Here is a 20,514-nt window from a genome sequence, read left to right as displayed (position 1 = left end):
AAACGAGGCTTAACTTTTAACATCCTAAATAGCAAACCTGAAAGAAGTGTAGTAGGTTATTTTACGATAAATAGTAGAACGTGTGTTCTGTGCATGATGGCAGAGTCCAAGGAGAAGGGAACAAGGCTCAGATCTGGAGAGCGTTCCCCTCGCTTTCCTGCCTATGAGGAAACTGCTTGAGGCATTGGAAAGAAGCAGGCAGGGCAAGGACAGTTCCTGGAGCTTACATGACAGGAACGGTCCTCAGCTGTCCACGTTACAGCCACAGGCAATGCAAGTGCTTAGAGCTGCTTCAGGACGGCAGACAGCAAATTTTAATTTTCTTGCCACATTGAAGATCTTCTTGCAGTAACTTCTAGATCCCTTATTGATGATGATAAGCTAGCCTTCAATGAGGTCATCAGTTGTAGGAGGGAAATTGTCCTGTGTGGTTATTTTAAAGATAATTTAAAATGTTCTTAGATGTAGAGGTCCTTCCTGTTTCTTATTTGGGAGTTTTAGAATTAAATCTTCAGATTATGGCCCATCATGATTCTCAGAGGCTTGACCTTTATAACTTACTTCACATAGATATTCTTTGGGATATTTTTCTGAGGAAATTGAGTTTTCAGTGAATGTGAGGAGTACTCCAGTGAAGATTTACTGAATATGTTGTGGAAGCATCCCTTTAACTTTTCCGTTTGAAGGGTCTGTTTTGTTAGTATGGAGGTTGGAAATACTGGGCCTTGAACTTGCTAGGCAAGTTCTGTCACTTAAGCCATATCCACAGCCCTTTTTTGGCTTCAGTTATTTGTTTCAGATAGTGTCTTATATTTTTATAGGGGCCAGTTTAAACCATAATCCTAACATGTTGCCCATGTGGTTTGCATCATAGCTGGTTGAAATGGGGGTCTTACTAACCTCTGCTTAGGCTGTCCTCGAATTATGATCCTCTCCATCTACAAATCCTGTGTATCTGGGATTAAAGACATTTGGCACTATGCCTAGCCAGTTAGAGTTTAAATGTCCAGATATTGTTGCATTTGCTGCATATTCTGTTTTGAGACATTCTAGTTTTCTTTGCAGGTGGGTGAAGTTTATGTCTTGGGGAAAGGTATTACCATTGTGCTGAATTTAACACGATTGTCAGTTTATGAGAAGAGGAACTCTTACTAGATTTCTTACAGTGAGAGGATTTGAGCTTTGTTTTCTATACAACTAGAAGAAGCCTTGTGAGATGTGGGAAACCAAGCCTAGATTTAATAGGTTTGTAAGTGCTTGCTATGCCTGCCGAAGCACAGGGCATTACTTTTTCACCCAAATGTTCTTTACAGTTTTTTAACTCATTACTCAGAGATGCCTTTAAGAATCTTGAAGGACTTTATTAATAACTTAGCTTTTTTGGAGGTATTATTCCAATTACTTAGGGAGTTTGTCATATTATCATATAAGCAGAATGAAAGACCTATACCAGTTAGAATGGCCATTATCGGGAAAACTAATAATTAACAAATGCTGGTGGGGATGTGGCCAAAAGGGAACCCTATTACACTGTTGGTAGGATTGTAAACTTTTTCAACCACTCTGCAAAGCAGTATAGAAAGACTAAACATAGAGCTTCCCTATGACACAACAGTTCCATTCCTGAGCATTTATCTAGTGGACCATAAGCCAGACCACACTAAAGCCACCAGCACAGCCATGGTCATTGTGGTATTGTTTGACCATAGCCAAGATACACAATCAACCTACAAGTCCCTCAGTGGATGAATGGATCTATATATATACACATAATGGAATTCTACTCATCAGAAAGAATAATACTGTGCCATTTGTAAGGAAATGGAAAGACTTGGAAAAAATTATATGAAATGAAGTAAGCCAGAGCCAATGAAACAGGCTGCATGGTTTCCCTCATGTGGTAACTAGAATGTGCCGTGCCTATAAATCTACAAGTATACACTGCATGATTATAGACACACATAGACATGTATACATATACACATAGACATGTATACGGACACACACACTGGGACATGATAAATTATATAGGACCCTAGTCATTAACGTACTCTTAAGGCCAAGGAGGACATGCGTGCAGGTGGTAGACAAAGTCATGAACAGATGCTCATATAAAACAGTGGTCTATGCAATGAAATCCAAGAAAAGGAAATGAGACTTTTTTTTAGTTGCTATTGTTGCTGTTTTTGTTTTGTTTTCTCTTGTTTGTTTGCATTTGGGAGGGGAAGAAGGGAGGACGCATAAAAGGTAGAACAGGATGAACAAATACAGCAGTGATACTCAGTAGACATTATGTGGAAAATGAAGTGGATATCTAGTCTGTGGGGAGGGAAAGACTGGGAGAGAAGGATGAAAGAGGAGACAAGGTTCAAAAATAACTATACTCATAACTCATTACCTGATTCACTAACTGTAACCCCTCTACATCAACTCTGCAATAGCAATTAAAAAACAAAGGAAAAAAGACCTACTTGGTAAAGGTCCTAATTTGTTCATGTTACCTCAAGCCATTGTTCTTTTTTTTTTCTTCAAAATAAGTATAAAAATATAATTGTCAAGAGTTCATGAATGGGTGTCAGAACACTCAGGAATCTTAAATAACATGGTTCTAGCTACGTAAGTCTTTCAGGGTGATTTTCCACATTAGCCAGTGTCTGAGCCCTGGGAGAGGGGAGCAGCACACTAGCTGGTGTGAAGGCCATAGCCATGGCCTTCAGGAAGCCTGAAGACTGGTGGGAAAATAACAACTTAGGTAATTGCTGTAGTAAAGAAAACACTGGCAGAATTCAGTACAATTAAATGCTACTTTGAATAAAGGCAACAAATTCATAGATTCAAAGTGTAATACACATGGCTTAAATTTAGAATTAAGTAAATTTAAATCCATCCTTAGAGATGCGTTTAAAGTTTGGTAGGCTAGGAAACCAGAATCACCTCATTCAGATTTGAATGTCAGATGCATTGCTTCTAAGATGCCACCTTATAGACTAGGAAACGACAGTAGTTTATGTAAAGAGCACAGTACTTACTTTTCACACTTCTTGGGCAAGGAGTAAAATAGTACGACGTGCTCCGTTAAGACTTTAGTCTGGCAGAAGATGATAGGCTTAGTGTTTGCTTTGTTTACTTTAATCTGGCCATTGCTGTCATCATTGGCTCATATTTGTAAGTTGTGAATGGAGTTACAGTGGAAGAGTACTCATTGAGAATTGACCGTTTGCCTGGAGTAACCAAACCAATAGTTCCATGGTTTACAGCCCTTTGGTTAATTGGCTGGAGCACTGTACTTTTGTTTCTAAGACAGGCACATGCTTTATGTTTTAATGTCTCTGAAACTGGGATATTTCTTGCTAATTGATGACATCTTAGCGAGAGCTAGGTGGTACTCCTGGCACAGTTTGGAAATACTATCATTGCATATTTCTAATAGTCAGGGCCAGAATGTCAGTGACTCCACTTTATCAACATTAAAAAGACAATCAGCATGAGCAGAAGTCTTCACAAATACATAATGAGGTAGTACTTGAGAAAAACTGAAAAAGACTGCTGGATGTCAGTGGCTCACTTGTATAATCCTAGCTACTCTCGAGGCAAAAATCTAAAGATTGTGGTTCAAAGCCAGCCCAGTCAGGAAAGTCCATGAGACTCTTATCTCCAGTGACCTACCAGGAAACAGGAAGTGATGCTGTGGCTTAAAGTGGTAGAATGCTAGTCTTGAGTGAATAAGCTCAGGGACATGCCCAGGCCCTGTGTTCAAGCTCCATGGCTGACAAAAAAAAAAAACACCTAAAACTGGGAAAAAGCTTAATCTGAAAAACTTCCCCACAGTTTGTTGTAAAGCTAAACACACATGATCTACCAGTTCTGTTCAAAGATACTTACGAAAGAGAGAAGAAAGCATATGTTACACAGGTTCATAAACGCACCTATAGAGTACTAACTTAGCTTAGCTTTATGTAGTACCCACATTTGCAACCACTCACACAGCGTGCTTGTGTATACCCCTTCCCTTCTTCCCCAGTCTCATGTGTTGAAGTTTGACCCCAGTATGATGGTTTTTCATTGATGGTTGTGTCCAGAAGTGGGTTCAGTGTTCCCATGAAGCGAACCCCTTGCCCCCATGCCCCTCCACTGTGGAGAGCGCCGTAGATGAACCTCATGAGACTCCTCAGGTGCCTCTTGATCGTGGACCTCCCAGACTGGAGAACATGAGAACCAAAATTCTGTTGTTGGTTAGTCACCTAATCTGTGGTATTTCTGTTATTGCATCCCAAATAGACCAAGATACCCAAATACCTACCAGCAGGAAAATGGATAAATTGTGGTGTATTATTGCCGTAGGATTCTACCCAGAATAAAAGAATGAAGCACTGATAAACCCACAGCATGGGTGGATATCAGACACATTAAATTGATTGGAAGAAGCCAGGTACAAAGGAGTACATCCGTATTACTGTATGTCTAAATTCTCAGGACAGGCAGAATTAATGAATAGTGACAGAAATCTAAACAGTGTTTGTCTATTGCAAATGGGGACTGGGGACTAGGATGGCCTTGCCTGTACAGCCACTGAATGCGTTAATGTGTTCTTTCTTTGTCGTAATTGGTATGGTGCATACACTGGGTATATATAAAAACTAACTTGCACATTTCATGGTACGTAAATCTTGCGTCCATAAAAGTGCTGCTTGTGCAGCAAATATAAATTTGGTGTTTGTGAATTCTTTCTTGTAGGAGGAATGATCTCAATGCTTTCTTGTGAAACAACAGCCAAGTATTTTATGGAATGAAGTAGTGGTACCTATGCAGAACCTACCATAGGTGAACAAAAGCGTTTCCTCTCACAGTGTCAGACAGGGAGTCCCAGTCAGGAGAGTAGCCAGCTCCCTCCAGGATGGTGGCTCCAATTTAGGTGTGTAGGCGTAAGGTACTGTTGGAATGGTAACTGGCAGTCGTTTCCTTCCATAGTGGTACAAGGTAAGTGGTGTATCTCACAGTCTGTGGTGTGTGAGATTTGACCAATTACTATAGGGTGAGCTGGTAACTTTTATATTGACCTTTTGTAGAAGACTAGTCTTTTTAATAGATTTAAGTTCAAGGGATCATAGATCTATCCTTAAGTTGTCAACTGTGTCAAGGCTGAAAAGCATTTTGAAATAATTCATTTTATTTCTAATAGAGGCTATAGCACTCTAAGGAAATAATCATGATTTGGTTAGAAAAGAAGATGTGAAAATTCTTTCATTGAAAAACTACATAACTTTAGTAAAAATTAGAGCAATCAGTGTGTAAACATGGAGATGCTATGTAACTTTTTAGGTAGCAGCAGTTGAGTTAATTCTTCAGTAGACTTAGTTGGATATTTTAATATTTTACTCACCTGTATCTTATGACTCATTCCTTACTAAAGATGAGAAGTACTTTTATACTTTGACAGCATCTTTCAGAAGCCAAAGGGAGAAATATGTAATATTATATTTAAGAATTAAAACATTTTAATCCCATCTAGATATATACTAATTGAGACAAATTAAAGGAAAGTGTGTGTGTGTGTGTGTGTGTGTGTGTGTGTGTGTGTGTGTGTGTGTGTGTGTGTGTGTGTGTGTGTGTGTGTGTGTGTGTGTGTGTGTGTGTGTGTGTGTGTGTGTGTGTGTGTGTCTCAGTCGGTCATGGGGCTTGAACTCTGGCCCTGGGCACTGTCCCTCACTCTTCAGCTCAAGGCTAGCGCCCTACCACTTGAGCCACAGCGCCACGTCTGCTTTCTGAGTGGTTTATTGGAGATAAGAGTCTCACCCCTGTCCAGGCTGGCTTTGAACTATTATTCTCAGATCTCAGCCTCCTGAGTAGCTAGGATTACGGGCGTGAGCCACCAGCACCCAGCATCTTTTTCTTTTTCTTTTTTTTTTTTTTTTTGATAGATCCTTTTACTCAGTGAGATTCTTTTATTCTGGAACAAGTTCAAGAGTGCAAGAACTGAGTTATATATATATACACACACACAGAATAATTTGTAGGACAGTGTACTGCACATACTGTTTTGTAGCTTGTGGCTTTCCATTTGAAATCAGTTTTCAGCAGAGTACTGTATCTCAGGGTGTTAGTATTATTTTCGACATTTTCTGTTGAGTCTGATTAGGAAAACCGATCTGTGAAGAGTAGCTGATTATCTGGGACAACTTATTGTTAGGACTTGAGCTCAGGATGCTTTCCTTTGGCTTGTTTGCTCACTTGAGCTCTACCTCCAATCGTTGTTTTTTTTTTTTTGGCTGATTATTTTGGAAGTAGAGTCTGGGTTTGCTTGGAACTGCAGTCCTCCAGATTTTATACTCCTTCCTGGATAGAACTAACCTGTGTGAGCCACTGGTACTTTGGTTGTTAGGCTTTTAGGCTTTTTTTTTTTTTTTTTTAATGTTATGAATACCTTGGTTTTTCATCAGGTTTCAAAAGGTGAAATCAGTCAGCTTAGACATAAACTTAAGTATTTTCACCATCATGTATTAAAAGCTTTGATACTGTTTGATGAGTACAACATGTAGCTTTGAAACTTTCCAAGGAACTTCAGAGTGCGGGCTCTCACACACCTCGTGGGCCGTCTCTGTGTGTTGGTTGTATTGGCCAAATGCCATTGGAGGGACTCTTAGACTGTATGTTTGGGTTATGTTTATTTTGAAGAAAAGATTGTTTAAAATTATTAAAATGCCCACAAGAGCCTAACTGTAGAGCTGACAGTGGCTCTGCAGATAGGAAATTTTAGAAAAGATCTGTTGGGAGTGAATGGAGAATTGAACCATTTAGGTTGAGTTGATGGTATTAATGATATTTACTAAAATAGACTATAAGGTGATTTCCCTACTTTAAAATCTTAAAAGCAACTGAAGCTTTATGGCATTTTTCCTAATTTTGCTGATGCACAGAACTGTGAAAAAGGGTGAACTGATATGAAGATTTGGCATAAACTACGCTACCCACTGGAGAAGCCTATCCAGCCACATGAGTTTCTTCTTCTTTGTTATTTAATAAAGCTTCCTTTATTGTTTTTCTCTAGTAGATAGTTTTGAGAAATGAAGATTGAGTGTGGTGAATGTTACATACTAGTTAAAGGAAAGGTCCATACTTTATAGGCAGCATGATCTATATATGCATAGAAGATTTATTTCAAAACATTTTAGCTTAAAAACATTAGTCTTCTAAAGATTAAAGATTATTTCAAAATGTATTTTCCTAACTTCATCACACTGAATGCATTTGATTTTTTTTTCTGTTTATTCAAAGATTTGTTCCATCGGATGAAAAGAAGAAACAAGGCTGTCAACGAGAAAATGAAACTCTGATACAGAGAAGGAAAGATCAGATGCAGCCAGGGGGTGCTGCAGTTAGCGTCACTGTACCGTATAGAGTGGTAGACCAGCCCCTTAAACTTATGCCTCAGGACTGGTAAGAGAGAGAGAGAAAGTGAGAGAATGTATATGTGCGTGCGTGTGTGTGTGTGTGTGTGCGTGTGTGTGTGTGCGTGTGTGTGTGTACCATGTATCTGTTTGTTTGTTAGTGTGTGTGTGTGTGTGTGTGTGTGTGTGTGTGTGTGTGTGTGTGTGTGTGTGTGTGTGTGTACCGTGTATCTGTTTGTTTGTTATTGAACACTGATCATGTAGCTCTAACTTGGTCATCAACAATGATACCATTGTAGTATTTCAGCTGCTGTGTGGGATAAATTACATTGTAAAATTCATTTAATTCAGTGTCACAGTACTGAAGATGGTTTTGATAGTGTGGGGCATAATCCCATGGAATGAAGATTTCTTTTTTTCCTTCGGGTTTAATTTTAGCTTCAGAAATCTTGTGCAGGGTTAAGAATTTTAAGGCTGCAGTTCTCCTCAGGAGTATTGAGGTTTTATTGGATGTGAGGAGTCCCCAGGTCTCTGGGCTTTGCCAAGACCCTTCCCTTGGATTGTAAGGTCGAACTCTATAATATATAATAGATGATTGAGTGGCTGTTCTCAGTCCTTAAACAGGAACCGGCCACCCACGTCCCAGGTGCCAGCGTTCACCATCTGGTCTCCTTCCTGCCCCTCTCCCCCTGCCCCCTGGGTAGTGGATTGTTCTCCAGTGTACCAAGGCACTTCTGTTTTCTCATCTGAAAATGGAGGAACAGTATGGTAGTATTAACCCCTGCAGGTTGCTTTTGTGTGGCCAATGTAGAGCTGCCTCATAGTTCCTATGCTTCATTAGTGATACTAGCCACCCTGCGTTTTGCTCCCAGCTGGGTGGTTACTGCCTTAAACTACTCATGGGAGTACCTATGATGATTTCTCAACTAATAATGTACAAGATAATGAAATGTGAGTGCCTAGAAAGAGATTTATTCTCTCCTGGAAAAGCAGTTGGAATGGCTGGAAAAACAACTTGCTCTAAAAAATTATAGCCGGGCATTGATGGTTAACATCTCTAATCCTAGCTTCAGAGGAGGCTGGGATCTGAGGATTGAGATTCAAGCCAGCCCAGACAGGAAAGTCTGTGAGACTCTTAGAGTTCAATTAAACTACCAAAAAGCTGGAAGTAGAGTTGTGGCTCAGAGGTAGAGTGCTAGCTTTTAACAAAAACAAAACAAAAAAGCTCAGGGACAGTGCCTAAGCCCTGAGTTCAGGTCCAGGACTGGGGCAGGAGGCAGGAGTAGGGAACGTAACAGAGCATGTAGGGTAAAGGAAGCACTTGGAGAAGTAGAAAAGTCAAGATGGCTTCTGAAGATAGTTTCTGAAGATCTGAAGAACTAGAAAATAGGGCCTTGGGCTTCATCAGATAGTTGATGAGTTACTATATTTTAATTAAAACAAAATAAGATGTATTTGAATTTTAAGTTCTTTTTAAAACAAAATGTTTCAGTTCATATATATCTAGTAATTCCTATTCACTGGAAAAGTGCACAACTACATCAGTTAATGGAAAGGAAAAGCTGAGACATGGGAAACTATTGTGTGAATATGTCTGAAAGATTTAGAATCACAGAATTGAAGCCTGGTGCATGTTCTCTCATGTGTGGAAGCTAGAGAAAAACTACAGCCATGCATGGCAACATAGTCAGGGCTCAGCGCTCTTACACACACACAGACTGGCGTGAGGAGGGTATGCTTAGCGGAAGAGCCCAAAGGCCCACCGCCTCCAAACCCTAATGCGCTGTGTATCACAGTGATTACCAGGAAGTAGAAACGTGCTCTGCAGAAGGGGGCGGGGCACAGGAGTGAGGCAGGAAAGGTGAGCAAATGCAGTCATTATGTTCAATGTACAGTATATAAAACATGAACTATGGGAGTGGGGATGGGGGGGGAGGGGAGACTGAAGGAAGAGGTGATAGCGACCAAGAAGCTTTATACTTGTAAGTCCTTTCAGCAGCTACTACGCTTAAAACATGGTAGCTGAGAATGGGGAAAACAAGCAACAGAAGCCTGGGCGGGACAGCGGCCTCCGAGTGCTGTGATGGCGTCTCCGCCTGGCCCCTGCTAGGAGGCAGGAGGCAGTGTCAGGTGAATAACGTGGACTGTTTCCTTAGCAGTTTACAGTACCTGAAGCTCGACTTTGAGATATTCTCCCTTTCTCCCTCACCCACCTTCTACTTATAGGGACCGAGTTGTAGCAGTGTTTGTTCAAGGTCCTGCGTGGCAGTTCAAAGGCTGGCCATGGCTTTTGCCTGATGGATCACCAGTCGACATATTTGCTAAAAGTAAGGCTCTTGGTATATTTGCTGCTTATCCTATATAGAAACGTTCTTTATGAGAAGAGCTCACGTGGCTCTCCCTACGCGGTGAGTGTGCTGACGGGTCGCCTTGAGTGAAGGACACAGAGCCAGGGAGTATTTTCAAGCCCTTTCCTACGTTAATATTTTCTGTGCGGTTATATATGGAAGTGAATGTTGATTATCTTACAACATTAATAATTCTTTTAGGTCACTTAAGTCACTGATATGTGTGCATATTTATGCTAAAATTGTAACTCGTTTTTTTGGTTTTTTTTTTGTTTGTTTTGTTTTTTGGGGTTTTTTGAGACAAGGTTTTGCTCTGTGCCCAGGCAGGTGTCAAATTTGCCATTCTCCTGCCTCAGTCTCCCAATAGCTGAGACTATAGATGTACACCACTGTTCCTGGTGCTTAATAACTGGTACAAATTTGTGGTTTTCACTGATGTTTCCACACATGAACCCAATGATAATGAGCGAGCGCGCTTGCCTGCCTGCCTGCCTGCCTGCCTGCCTGCCTGCCTGCCTCCCTCCCTCCCTCCCTCCCTCCCTCCCTCCCTCCTTCCTTTCCTTCCTCCCTCCCTCCTTCCCTCCCTCCCTCCCTCTCTCTCTCCCTCTCTCTCTCTCTCTCTCTCTTGCTTCCTCTCTTCCTCACTTGCTTCCCTCCTTCCTTCCTTTCTTGTTGTTTTAAATTAACAATACTGAATTCAGGGTCTCATCCTGCCAGATAGGCACCTTTACTGTTCAGCTGTGCTCCCAGCCCTCTTTTGTGTTGGTTATTTTCAAGACAGTGTCCTACTTCCTTCTCAGTGAATGGAGGCCAGAATCCTCCTATTTTGGGCTTTCCATTGTGGGTAGGGTACCTGGCACCCAGTACCACATCTTGCTCTCCAAAAAGGGTTCTCTCAGACTTTTCTGTCCTGGCTAGCCTTGAGCTGTGATCCGCCCAATCTCAGCCTCCCAAGTAGCTAGGATTACATGTGTGAACCATCATTGCGTGGCTAATAATCATTGTTTATTTGGCTAATTTTGCTGACCCAAATGGTGTAGCATTAACTCAAAATGCCCTGTGACATGCCAGTTGTTCCCATCATGCGGCATAATTGTAACACAGCTGGCCGGCCTTTCCTCCTCATTCACACCTCAGCTCAAGTGTTCTGTCTCTGGCGGCTACTTCTCTGACCATCATCTCCCACTTGCTTTCTCTCTCAGCTATTTTAGTTCATTGACAGGACTCACAGTACTTAGGGCTCTGCTGTAGCCTTCTGTGTAGGCCGGAATGCAGGCTCCCCCACCAGAGAGGCCTTTGCTGTGTCCTCCCTTTTGTGTTCTCAGCGCAGAAGAAGGCCTGCAGTGAGCTCCTCTGAGCACAGCCCTGCACGTGGATTGCATCTCATCCTCTGGCACAACCAAGTCCACTAGTCTGTCTATTTGCCTGGAAGGACCGTTCAAACGATTATTTAGTTGGAGGGTGCAGCTAAAATAGTAACATGAGTAGAATTAATGTAAAGCGATTGTGGTGTTTTATAATGAATATACATGGCACTACTGTGAAGGCACAGCTTTTCTGCTAACCAGTTTTGTGGCTGGTACCACCATTCGGCCACAAATATTCCAAGCTGGGATCATTTGTTGTTTATTTTTTTTAATGAATTACAGTACTACTGTCATTATAGCTCTTTATGTTATTGTTAGAGTAATGCTTAGAGAGTTGGTAAATAGAAGTTAAATATGCAGAGAGGATGCAAATTAAATGAAAGCAAAATGTCAGTGAATGCAAATGTCCTGTCTTTTATATATTTGGTTTGCTTCATTGAATACTATTTTAACCAAAAAATATCCTTGGCCTATAAAAATATATGCTCAGCTGTGTAGGATTCATGTTACAATTGTTTATCCTCCATACTGCTTAAAGACATCCCTTTTTTACATCTTTTTTATTGTTGTTACAAAGGTGATATAAAGGGTCACAGTTACGTAAGACAGGTGAAGAGCACGTTTCTTTTTGGACATTGTCACCCCTTCCCTTGCGCTCTCCCGGTTTTCCCTCTTGTCCCCACCACAAGTTGTATAGTCCATTTTCAACATGGAAGACAACTCTTTGAGTGCATGATTTCTTTTTTTTTTTTTGGGTCCGGTCGTGGGGCCTGAACTCTGGGCCTGGGCACTGTCCCTTAGCTCTTCAGCTCAAGGCTAGCGCTTTACCACTTGAGCCATAGCGCCACTTCTGGCTTTTTTTCTTTCTGCTTATGTGGTGCTGAGGAATAAAACCCAAGGCCTCATGCATGCAAGGCAAGCGCTCTACCACTGAGCCACCTTCCCAGCCCCAGTGCATGATGTCTTACACAGATTGTTCATGCTTCTCTTTCGCCTTGCCTCTGCACATTTCTTTTCTGCTGGCATTTAGAGAGCTGCTCGTGTGGTGTGGCACGGCGCTTTGAGAGGGGGCCGGGAGGACTGTGGTTCTCTGCTGGGTTCTTTGGGTGCTTAGAGCCCCTGCAAGTGCAGCAGCAGAATCATCAGGAGTGGGCTGGCCGGCGCTGGGCGGCGAGGTGCAGTGCGCCTCGAAGCAGGAGGAAGAGCCAGTTGCCCCAAGTTGTCGTCTTGGGCTTATTATCTAACAGGCAGGGCTCCTTGTCGGCACAAGATGCGAACTCTCTCAAATGGTTTGCCACCCGTACAGCGGCTGCTGAGTGTAGGAATCCGGGCACCATCCTTGCTGCGTGCCCTGCCCTCCTGTGCTAGGGATTAAACACAGGCACTGGGCTTGCAAGTACTCTGCCACATAAGCCACGCCCTCAGCCCCTTTTTGCTTTGGTCATTTCAAGGTCCAGTCTCACATTCGCCAGGGTCAGCCTGGGCGTCTCCTGCTTCTTGTGCTGCCTCATGTCTCCGGATGATGGTGCGGGCACCACCCTGCCCGGCCACAGGGAGAGGGAGGCGGCCTGCTGGCTTATCGTTGAACCCTGATTCCTAATCTCTGCATCCTAAGAACCTAGCTTGGTCATTTGCCTGTTTTCCCCTGGCTTAGTGCTCCTCTAGGCGCACGTGAAGAGTGTGTGGTGAGGATGCTGGAGGGCCTTCGTCCTAATGGCTGGCCATCTGGGGTTTCAGGTCCTGCCTCTGGCAGGGCAGTGGGGCTAGTGGCAGGGCCTCGTCCTTAGTCCCAGCCACCTGCGCGACGGTTGTCATGCCCGTGGCAGTGGATCTGGACACTACTCGAAAGGGCACCTTCTCCATTTCTTTTGCTTCATTGCTCCCCACCAAGAGTGCTGGTAGGATTTATGCATGAAGCAAGCCTGAGTCATGCGAAATATTTCATTCATTATGTTGGTATATAACTGGTATCTTTTGTTTTTACTTGTAGATACTTAAAAACTTGTAGTTCTTTTTTAAAATAAGTTTTTATAGGGCTGGGAAGGTGGCTCAGTGGTAGAGCGCTTGCCTTGCATGCATGAGGCCCTGGGTTCGATTCCTCAGTACCACATAAGCAAAAAGAAAAAAGCTGGAAGTGGTACTGTGGATCAAGTGGTAGAGCGCTAGCCTTGAGCTGAAGAGCTAAGGGACAGCACCTAGGCCAAGTTCAGGCCTCACAACCGAAATACATATATAAAACATCTTAATGAGAAAAATCTTACTTTGTTTCTCCATTAGTGACAAACTTTTATACTAATGACTTAGTATGCTAGCTCAAATTGAAAAAGATGTCTCTTCTAGTATAAAAATAAGTTATGCCAATTGAATCTCTTGAGATGGTTAAGGAAGTATCTTCAGGAAAGTAATTTTTTAAAAACGAAACTGTTAAACTTTTTTTTTTTTTTGGTACTGCTGGTTGTGGACCTCGAGCTCAGGGCTGAACTCCGGGCACTGTCCCAGAGCTGCTTTTGCCTAAGGCTAGCGCTCTACCATTTGAGCCACTGCCCCACTTCTGGCCTTTGGGTCAATTGGAGGTAATAGTCTTAGGGACTTTCCTGCCTGGTCTGGCTTTGAACCGTGACCCTCAGATCTCAGCTTCCTGAGTAGTTAGGATGACAAGTGTGAGCCATAGACACCTGTATTTTAAACAATCATTTAAAGAAAACCAGGAATCATATTACAAAAGCAAAATGTATGATAGGAAGAACAAAATAACTTAATAACTTTAAAAATTGACAACGTTTTTAAGAATGGGTTTTCCAAACTCCTGTAGCATATAGCTTTTCTAACAAATTGATTTAATTAATGTCAAAATGAATAATTTGTCTCTGATGAAGAGGATTTTGCTTCTAAAAACAACATGGTTTTGCTTTTTCTCCTGGGTACAAATGACTTATTTTAAACTTCCATTAAGAATCAAATGTTGGTGAGTTAATATCAAAAGCCAGTATGCCAGTATGCTTTATGGAACAATAATTAATAGAGTAGCTATCAAAAATGTTCAGTGATGTCACTTTTTTTCTTGTTAGAAACCCTATACTGGGTGATGCTAATGACAGTAAAAAAATTATACGCTAGTAAAAAAAAAACCATAAAACCTGAGAAACAAATTTTAAGCATTTTGCATACATGCATGCAAAACCCAGTTAACTTGGTAAGACAGTAGGTGCAAGTACAATAGTAGACTAGTTGGGATGAGTCCGTGGGATTACCCAGGAGAAAGTCTGTAAGTCTTCCCTCTGCCCAGACCTCGGAGGGCGACTGACTGAGGCCGCGTCTCGCTGCAGCCCAGGCTGGCCTGGGACTCAACCCCCCCCCCCCCCTTTCCCCGGCCTCGTCCTCTGAAGTGCTGGGATCACCGACGGGCACTACCAGGACTGACTGTCGTTTAAAAATGAAAACAGATTGATGTAGACCATCGTCTCCAAGAACTAATTGGAGATAAGACGTTCTCAGCCTATTCGTGTATTTCAAGGACCTTTGTGGCAGCCGTTCCTCCCGCCTGATACTCTTAATTAAGTCTTTGCAAGACATACTTTTCATTCACCACCTTCTAGGTTGCTTCCTCAAAAAAGGCCTTCCCTGAACATGGATGTAAAACACTCCTCACACACTTGTATTACCTTGCTTCCCTATCCTGCTTTGTTTTCCTTTAGTGGCATTTCTGCTGCCTGAATATTTTTCATACGCCGGCTGTCAGAATGTGTTCTTCCTGAAAGTGGACACCACTCTGGCCACTGGTGTGTCCACGTGTCTATAATAGTGCATGGTGTGTGCGAGTCATTCACTAAAAGGTTCAGTGTCTTTAATGGTGAATGTTTCTTTTTCCCTTCATCGTTTTTATTTAGGCCTGTTCTTACTCCCCAATTCTCTCTTGAATATTTCTCTTCTATATAATTTCTACCTAGTTGAAGAACCCAACTCTTCCTCTCTTAGATTACTAAATTGTAGCAGACTCTGTTAAGTACTTGGCAGAGATTGCCCATGTCCCTTGAACAAAAGTGCACACTCTGATAAAGCTGGGAGCCCTGCATCGCTCTGAACCTCTGTGCGGTTACATTAGTCTTTTATCCCTTTCTACATTACTCTCTATAATACCGTTCGTAAGGCATTTCAGATTTCCTGTTTCCTAGACTAAACTGTGCTCTTCTTGCTAGCTGGATCACTTGCATTGTATGCTTGCTTCTTACTTTCATGACCTTTATGGTCTTAGATTAGATACCACTGCCTTTTTTGGATTCAGAGTCTAGGTAAGACTCTATTTTGAGTCTGACATTGACTACCCTTGGTGTATTACTGTATGAATAGTGTTTTTCTTACTCTTCACTGCGCCATTTGCATTTTAGTTTGCCGTATTCTTCATTTTTAATCCCCAGTGGCTGACTTGTATAAATGCTCACTACTGTTTCCAACAATACTATAGTGCTCAGCATCTATTTAAGAGGTAACTTTGCTGATTATGTAGCTTCAGCTGATATTGGGAAAATTGAGTGTTTTTTAACTTTTTGAATTTTTTTCCATTTTTGTTTTCTTGTTAATGTAACGCTGGATGTATATATACACACTTTACAGATGTTTTCCTAATTTTGATTACAGCTTGAATAGAAAAGACTTTTTTTTCTTCCCTGTCTTCTGTAGTTAAAGCCTTCCATCTCAAATATGATGAAGTTCGTCTAGATCCAAATGTTCAGAAATGGGACGTCACGGTATTAGAACTCAGCTATCACAAACGCCATCTGGACAGACCAGTTTTCTTGCGGTTCTGGGAAACCTTGGATAGGTAATTCTGATCCTAAAGTACACTCAGCCATGTGTTAATCATAGTGGTTTTCGTGTCTCATCAGTTACATTGTAAGTTCCATAAAGTTGTAAACCATCTTCCCCAGTTTCCCTCTTCAAATATTGTCTAATTTGGTGCTGATCTGTAATAGAGGATTAACAAATATCTTGGATCCACTGACCTTTGAAATAGGTGGCGCGAGGTTTATGGCCTACACTGTGAGTGTGGAAGGCAGACTTGAACGCGTGTGTACCAGTGCACCCCTGTGTGTCAGCACCAGTGCTTGCACACTCGAGGGTGTTTGAGTGATGGGTATCTTGTGAAAGGAACCCAGTTTTCACATTCACCTCCGCTGCTCATGCGCGTCGCGTGCTGCAGTCCTGCGCAGTGAGGGCTGTCGCCACCCTCACTTCTTTTATTCTTTTTTAGGTACATGGTGAAGCATAAATCCCACTTGAGATTCTGAGTTACTTGGTTCCTCCCTCCTCTTCTGAAAAGCTGAGTTAAGAAGCAATGGAATACCTTGACCTAGAGACTGGGTTCAGCTTTATGAATTCGGCGATGAACTTGGAAGTGCCAGGACTCGCTCGCGCTGACGCTTTGTGCTGCAGAGCGGCGGTGGCCGTCATCCGTATCAGCAAACTTTTTGGCTTACAGCTATTTTTTTAATATTAGCCTTCTAGTCTGTAATGGAAATTGTATATTTTGATAGAAGTTTTTTCTCTATTGGTTAAATTAGCATTACTTAAAGTTTGTTTCTTTAGAAATACAGGTTATAAATGTGTGTATATTTAGAGGTTATAAGGCTTCCTAAGCCATCCTGCTTCTGATTTTTCATTGCTCTATGATCCCTTCCACGGAAAATACTGTGTTAAGAGTGGTATTAAATGTTAGACTTTGGAAACTTAAAAGACACATAAAAAGGGATGTGACTATTTTGAATGAATCAAAATGTCAGCCTGTACATCTATACTTTATTTAAAAAGGAATAATGAAAAATCAAGAACAATTCTTCGTCTTTGGTTGAACTGTTCAGACTTTTTTTTCTTTTATAAATGAATATATTGAATGAATGTACATTCTTCTCACTGACTTTGATGATTTTAAAACTTAGAATGATATATTTCTATCTGGGATATCTTTCCACTTGGAAAATCTCAAAACAGATTTAAAACGTAATAGGCTTGTAGGGGTTTTTATTGGGGGAGCTAGCGTATGATTTGGGGAAGAATGAGTATCAGTCCTATTGCAGTGTATCTTTAACTTTCTATTGTTTCTCATAAGTCCACTTTTGATTGTTACTTTATATGGTATAGGATTTCAAGTCTTCTATTTCTAGGCAGGTCAGTTTTGGTCTTAGCTTTCATTATCCGTATATACTGATAAACTCCCAGCCACCAAAGAACATATTTGTTCAAGTGTCTGAACAGAAACAAGATAAAAAAACAAAACAAAAACACTGGTATTTTTATGTGTGTATTCAATATGCTATAAAATATAAAACATATTTTAACTTAGTGAATATTTTACTATTTCTACTTCAGGCAGTGTTGTGTCCAAGGTACAAGGAGTGGCCCGTTCCTTGAGTCCCGACTTTGGCTTCCGCTGCTGTAGAACGGCTGGGAACTTCCTGCCTTGTTTCCTTGTTTTTGCCGTTAGAACTACTGCTGTCCGTTCGCTCTTAGGTTTTTTCCTCTCTAGCGATGCTGTCTTAGGCTAGCTTTTTTTCTTTTTCTTTTTTTTAAACAGCTAGCTCTTTCTTATCTACTCAGCTGACATTACCTCGTGTTCTTTTTGCAATTTAACGCTATCATAAAGCTTAGAAGCAATCATTTTTTATTTTTAAAGCAGCCACACAGATCCATACCAATAAAACCTGGAACCAGTATGAATTCAGATGGAATTCACAGGGCTCTTCAGAAGAAAAGCAGTCAGCATTTTAAATGACAGGCTTTAGTGTATTTGTAAGATTTGAACAGTGTGCTTACATCTTCCCCTTCTTTGCACTTCCTCCTCGAATAAAAGAAACTCACTTTGTTCACATTAGAATTTCTCAGCATATAAATCTGTTCTCAAATTATGTATTGTGTAAACTTTCTCCATGTGGACATTTTTAGGGACAGACTCTGTAGTACTTTAACATATGGTTACCCCTGTTAGGACTACTGCAAGTGGACACGAACTACCTTTCCATAAAGACTTTTGGTATTTATACTTGTATATGAAATTCACTTGATACAGAGTATGGTTAAAACTAACATCTACTTTGAACAAGGTTTATTTTTCTATTTTAAATTTGCCTTATGTATATTCAAAAACTTCTGGAAATACTATATGGAACGTGAGGTAAAGTACAACTATGCTATGCCATGTGTTTTTAAATCAGACCCATCATATGTAATTGGGTTTCTTCTTCAGTTGGGAAGAAAATTAAGGAATTAGGTCCATGTAATTAATTTTATATCAATTATTTAAACAAAAACACAACCCAGACTCTAAGCTAATCATTTTCTCGTGACCCTCCTATAGCAGCACCTAACACAGTGCCTTGCACATAGTAGGTGTTCAGTAAATATATGCATGGAAGAATGGTGTGCTTCCAGTCTAACTGGAGTGTCACGAGCAGCCGGACTGTACTTGGTGTTGGAGTTTGAGAAGGCAGATTTCCAGGGAACAGGGAGGCACACGTTGGTCATCTGATAGAAATCAGATGATAAACCTGACTCACCCGGGGGTTGCCGTTAACGGAGGCACCCTGCCGCCGGCTTTCCGAGCCCCGGAACTGTGAGGAGAAAGCATGTGTCTCATCGGGGCTCAACCCCGACCGCACCGCAGAGTCTCCTGGTGGGGGAGTTTTGGACAGTATCTGTGTCTGCATCCCGACGGGGTTGGGGTGAGACCTGCTCATCTGTGTGTCACTTGAGTGTGCAGGAAGGAGCGACAATCATTGGGTTGACGTGGGACAGGAAACAGCAGCAGTATTAAATGCTGTGTTTCTCCCCCTCTCTACTGTCTGTGCCTGTGGTGTGAGCCCCCTTTGTGCTAGCCTGTCCCCCGGGGTGGGGGTACGGCCTAGATCCCCGGGTGACTAATTCCCCTCTTAATTTATTTAATCTAGAAGTATTTTGCTGCTTAATGTTTAAACACTAAACACTAGACCATCCCCAGTACTGGAGATAGTGGCCTAGATTCTCAAATGGCAAATTCCAATCTTAATTTATTTAGTCTAGGAGTACTTTTTTTTCTGTTTAATGTCTAAACAATGTGTATTATGGCTCACTATTAATTAGTATTCCGGCTTCTGGTTTCTTTCCCACGTGCCCATGTTTTCGACTTTTTAGGAGCAGTACAACGGTCGTCCATGCAAAAATAACCACTTCATAATGAGGAGAACCCCACTTTTCAAAGTAGAAGGAGGTATTAATTTCTTATCTGCCATGCAGAGTGAAGTAGTTTGCTTATGAAAGAAAGAGGCATACCTTTTAATTGGCCTATGCATAAAAGTAAATTATTAAATAAGATTCACTATCTGATAAACATTGAAGGGAATATTTTTCCTAAATAAAATTTTTTTTTGTGACTCCTAACAAAGTTAAAGTGATGCCAGTGTTGTTTTTTTGAAGATGGGTGGGAAGGGATTTGATTCACTAACATATAAAATTCTTACCGATTTAACATAGACACACTACAGCATTACAAATACAGACATTCCAAAAGCTGGTCAGAGCAGCTTAGGAAATGGCTTCAGACTTTGCAGGTTGTTTTGATTGTTTGCTGATGTGCCAGAGTCAAACCCAGGCTTTCTCCTGTCAAGGTAGCATTCGTCCACCAAGCTACACCACGAGCCCTAAGCTTGGTGTTTTAAAATGGTTTGTTTAAATGCAGAATTGTAACCAAAATAAGAGTAGTTCAACTTTTTCCAGACAGTTTATTAAGCCTACCCATACACACATGACAGACTGGGTCGGGGAGGGGGTGAGGGGAGGCAGAATAAAGCTTAAAACCGATGGAATGCTGAGGAAAAATAATTTCTAAAATGTGAACTGTGGACGCTTGTTTTTATCCAAACAAGTTGGTAGCTGCTATTTTAACATTGATTATAATATTACTAAGACTAAATTTTCACTCTTCAGTTAAATTTGAGACTCACATGGTTAAATAGAAATAAAAATGAGGGCTGGGGCACTGGTGGCTCATGCCTGAAATTGTAGCTACTCAGGAGGTGGAGATGTGAGGATCGTGGTTTGAAGCCAGCCTGGATAAGGAAAGTCCGTGAGACCCTCACCCCAAAAGCTAGAAGTGGAGCTGTGGCTCAAGTGGTGGGGCACTGGAGTGGAGCGGAAAAGCTCAGGTGCAACCCGGAGGCCCTGCATTCAAGCCCTGGGACTGGCACCAGACAAGGCGAAGGTTGGATTGGAAATTTTCAAATGCCAAACCCCAAGTATTCCGGCACATCCATGGCCATGTTTAGCAGCATATCGATGCAAGGCTCGTTTCCATATTCATCCCTTGTGTCAACACTAAGATTACTTGTGTTTTGTTTGGTGTACAGTGTGTTAGCAGAGTATCTTGGAAGCTATAAATAGGCCATTTGC

The 20,514-nt window shown here is 41.5% G+C and overlaps 1 protein-coding gene across 1 annotated transcript in view; it reads left to right on the top strand.

The window, feature by feature from the left end:
* Positions 1-18,131, top strand: part of Cdc73 (cell division cycle 73) — an 89,768-nt gene extending 71,637 nt beyond the window's left edge. Inside the window, exons 14-17 of the mRNA XM_070041900.1 lie at positions 7,273-7,434; positions 9,612-9,712; positions 15,778-15,919; positions 16,349-18,131. Coding sequence (XP_069898001.1) covers positions 7,273-7,434; positions 9,612-9,712; positions 15,778-15,919; positions 16,349-16,385 — 442 coding nt within the window. The 3' untranslated portion in view covers positions 16,386-18,131. The remainder of the gene's footprint in view (positions 1-7,272; positions 7,435-9,611; positions 9,713-15,777; positions 15,920-16,348) is intronic.
* Positions 18,132-20,514: the final 2,383 nt, after the last annotated feature.

Source organism: Dipodomys merriami, unplaced genomic scaffold, assembly GCF_024711535.1.
Source record: "Dipodomys merriami isolate MVZ:Mamm:240054 unplaced genomic scaffold, mDipMer1.0.p SCAF_31, whole genome shotgun sequence".
Classification (NCBI taxonomy): Eukaryota; Metazoa; Chordata; class Mammalia; order Rodentia; family Heteromyidae; genus Dipodomys; species Dipodomys merriami.
This window is presented reverse-complemented; position numbering and strand designations above follow the sequence as displayed.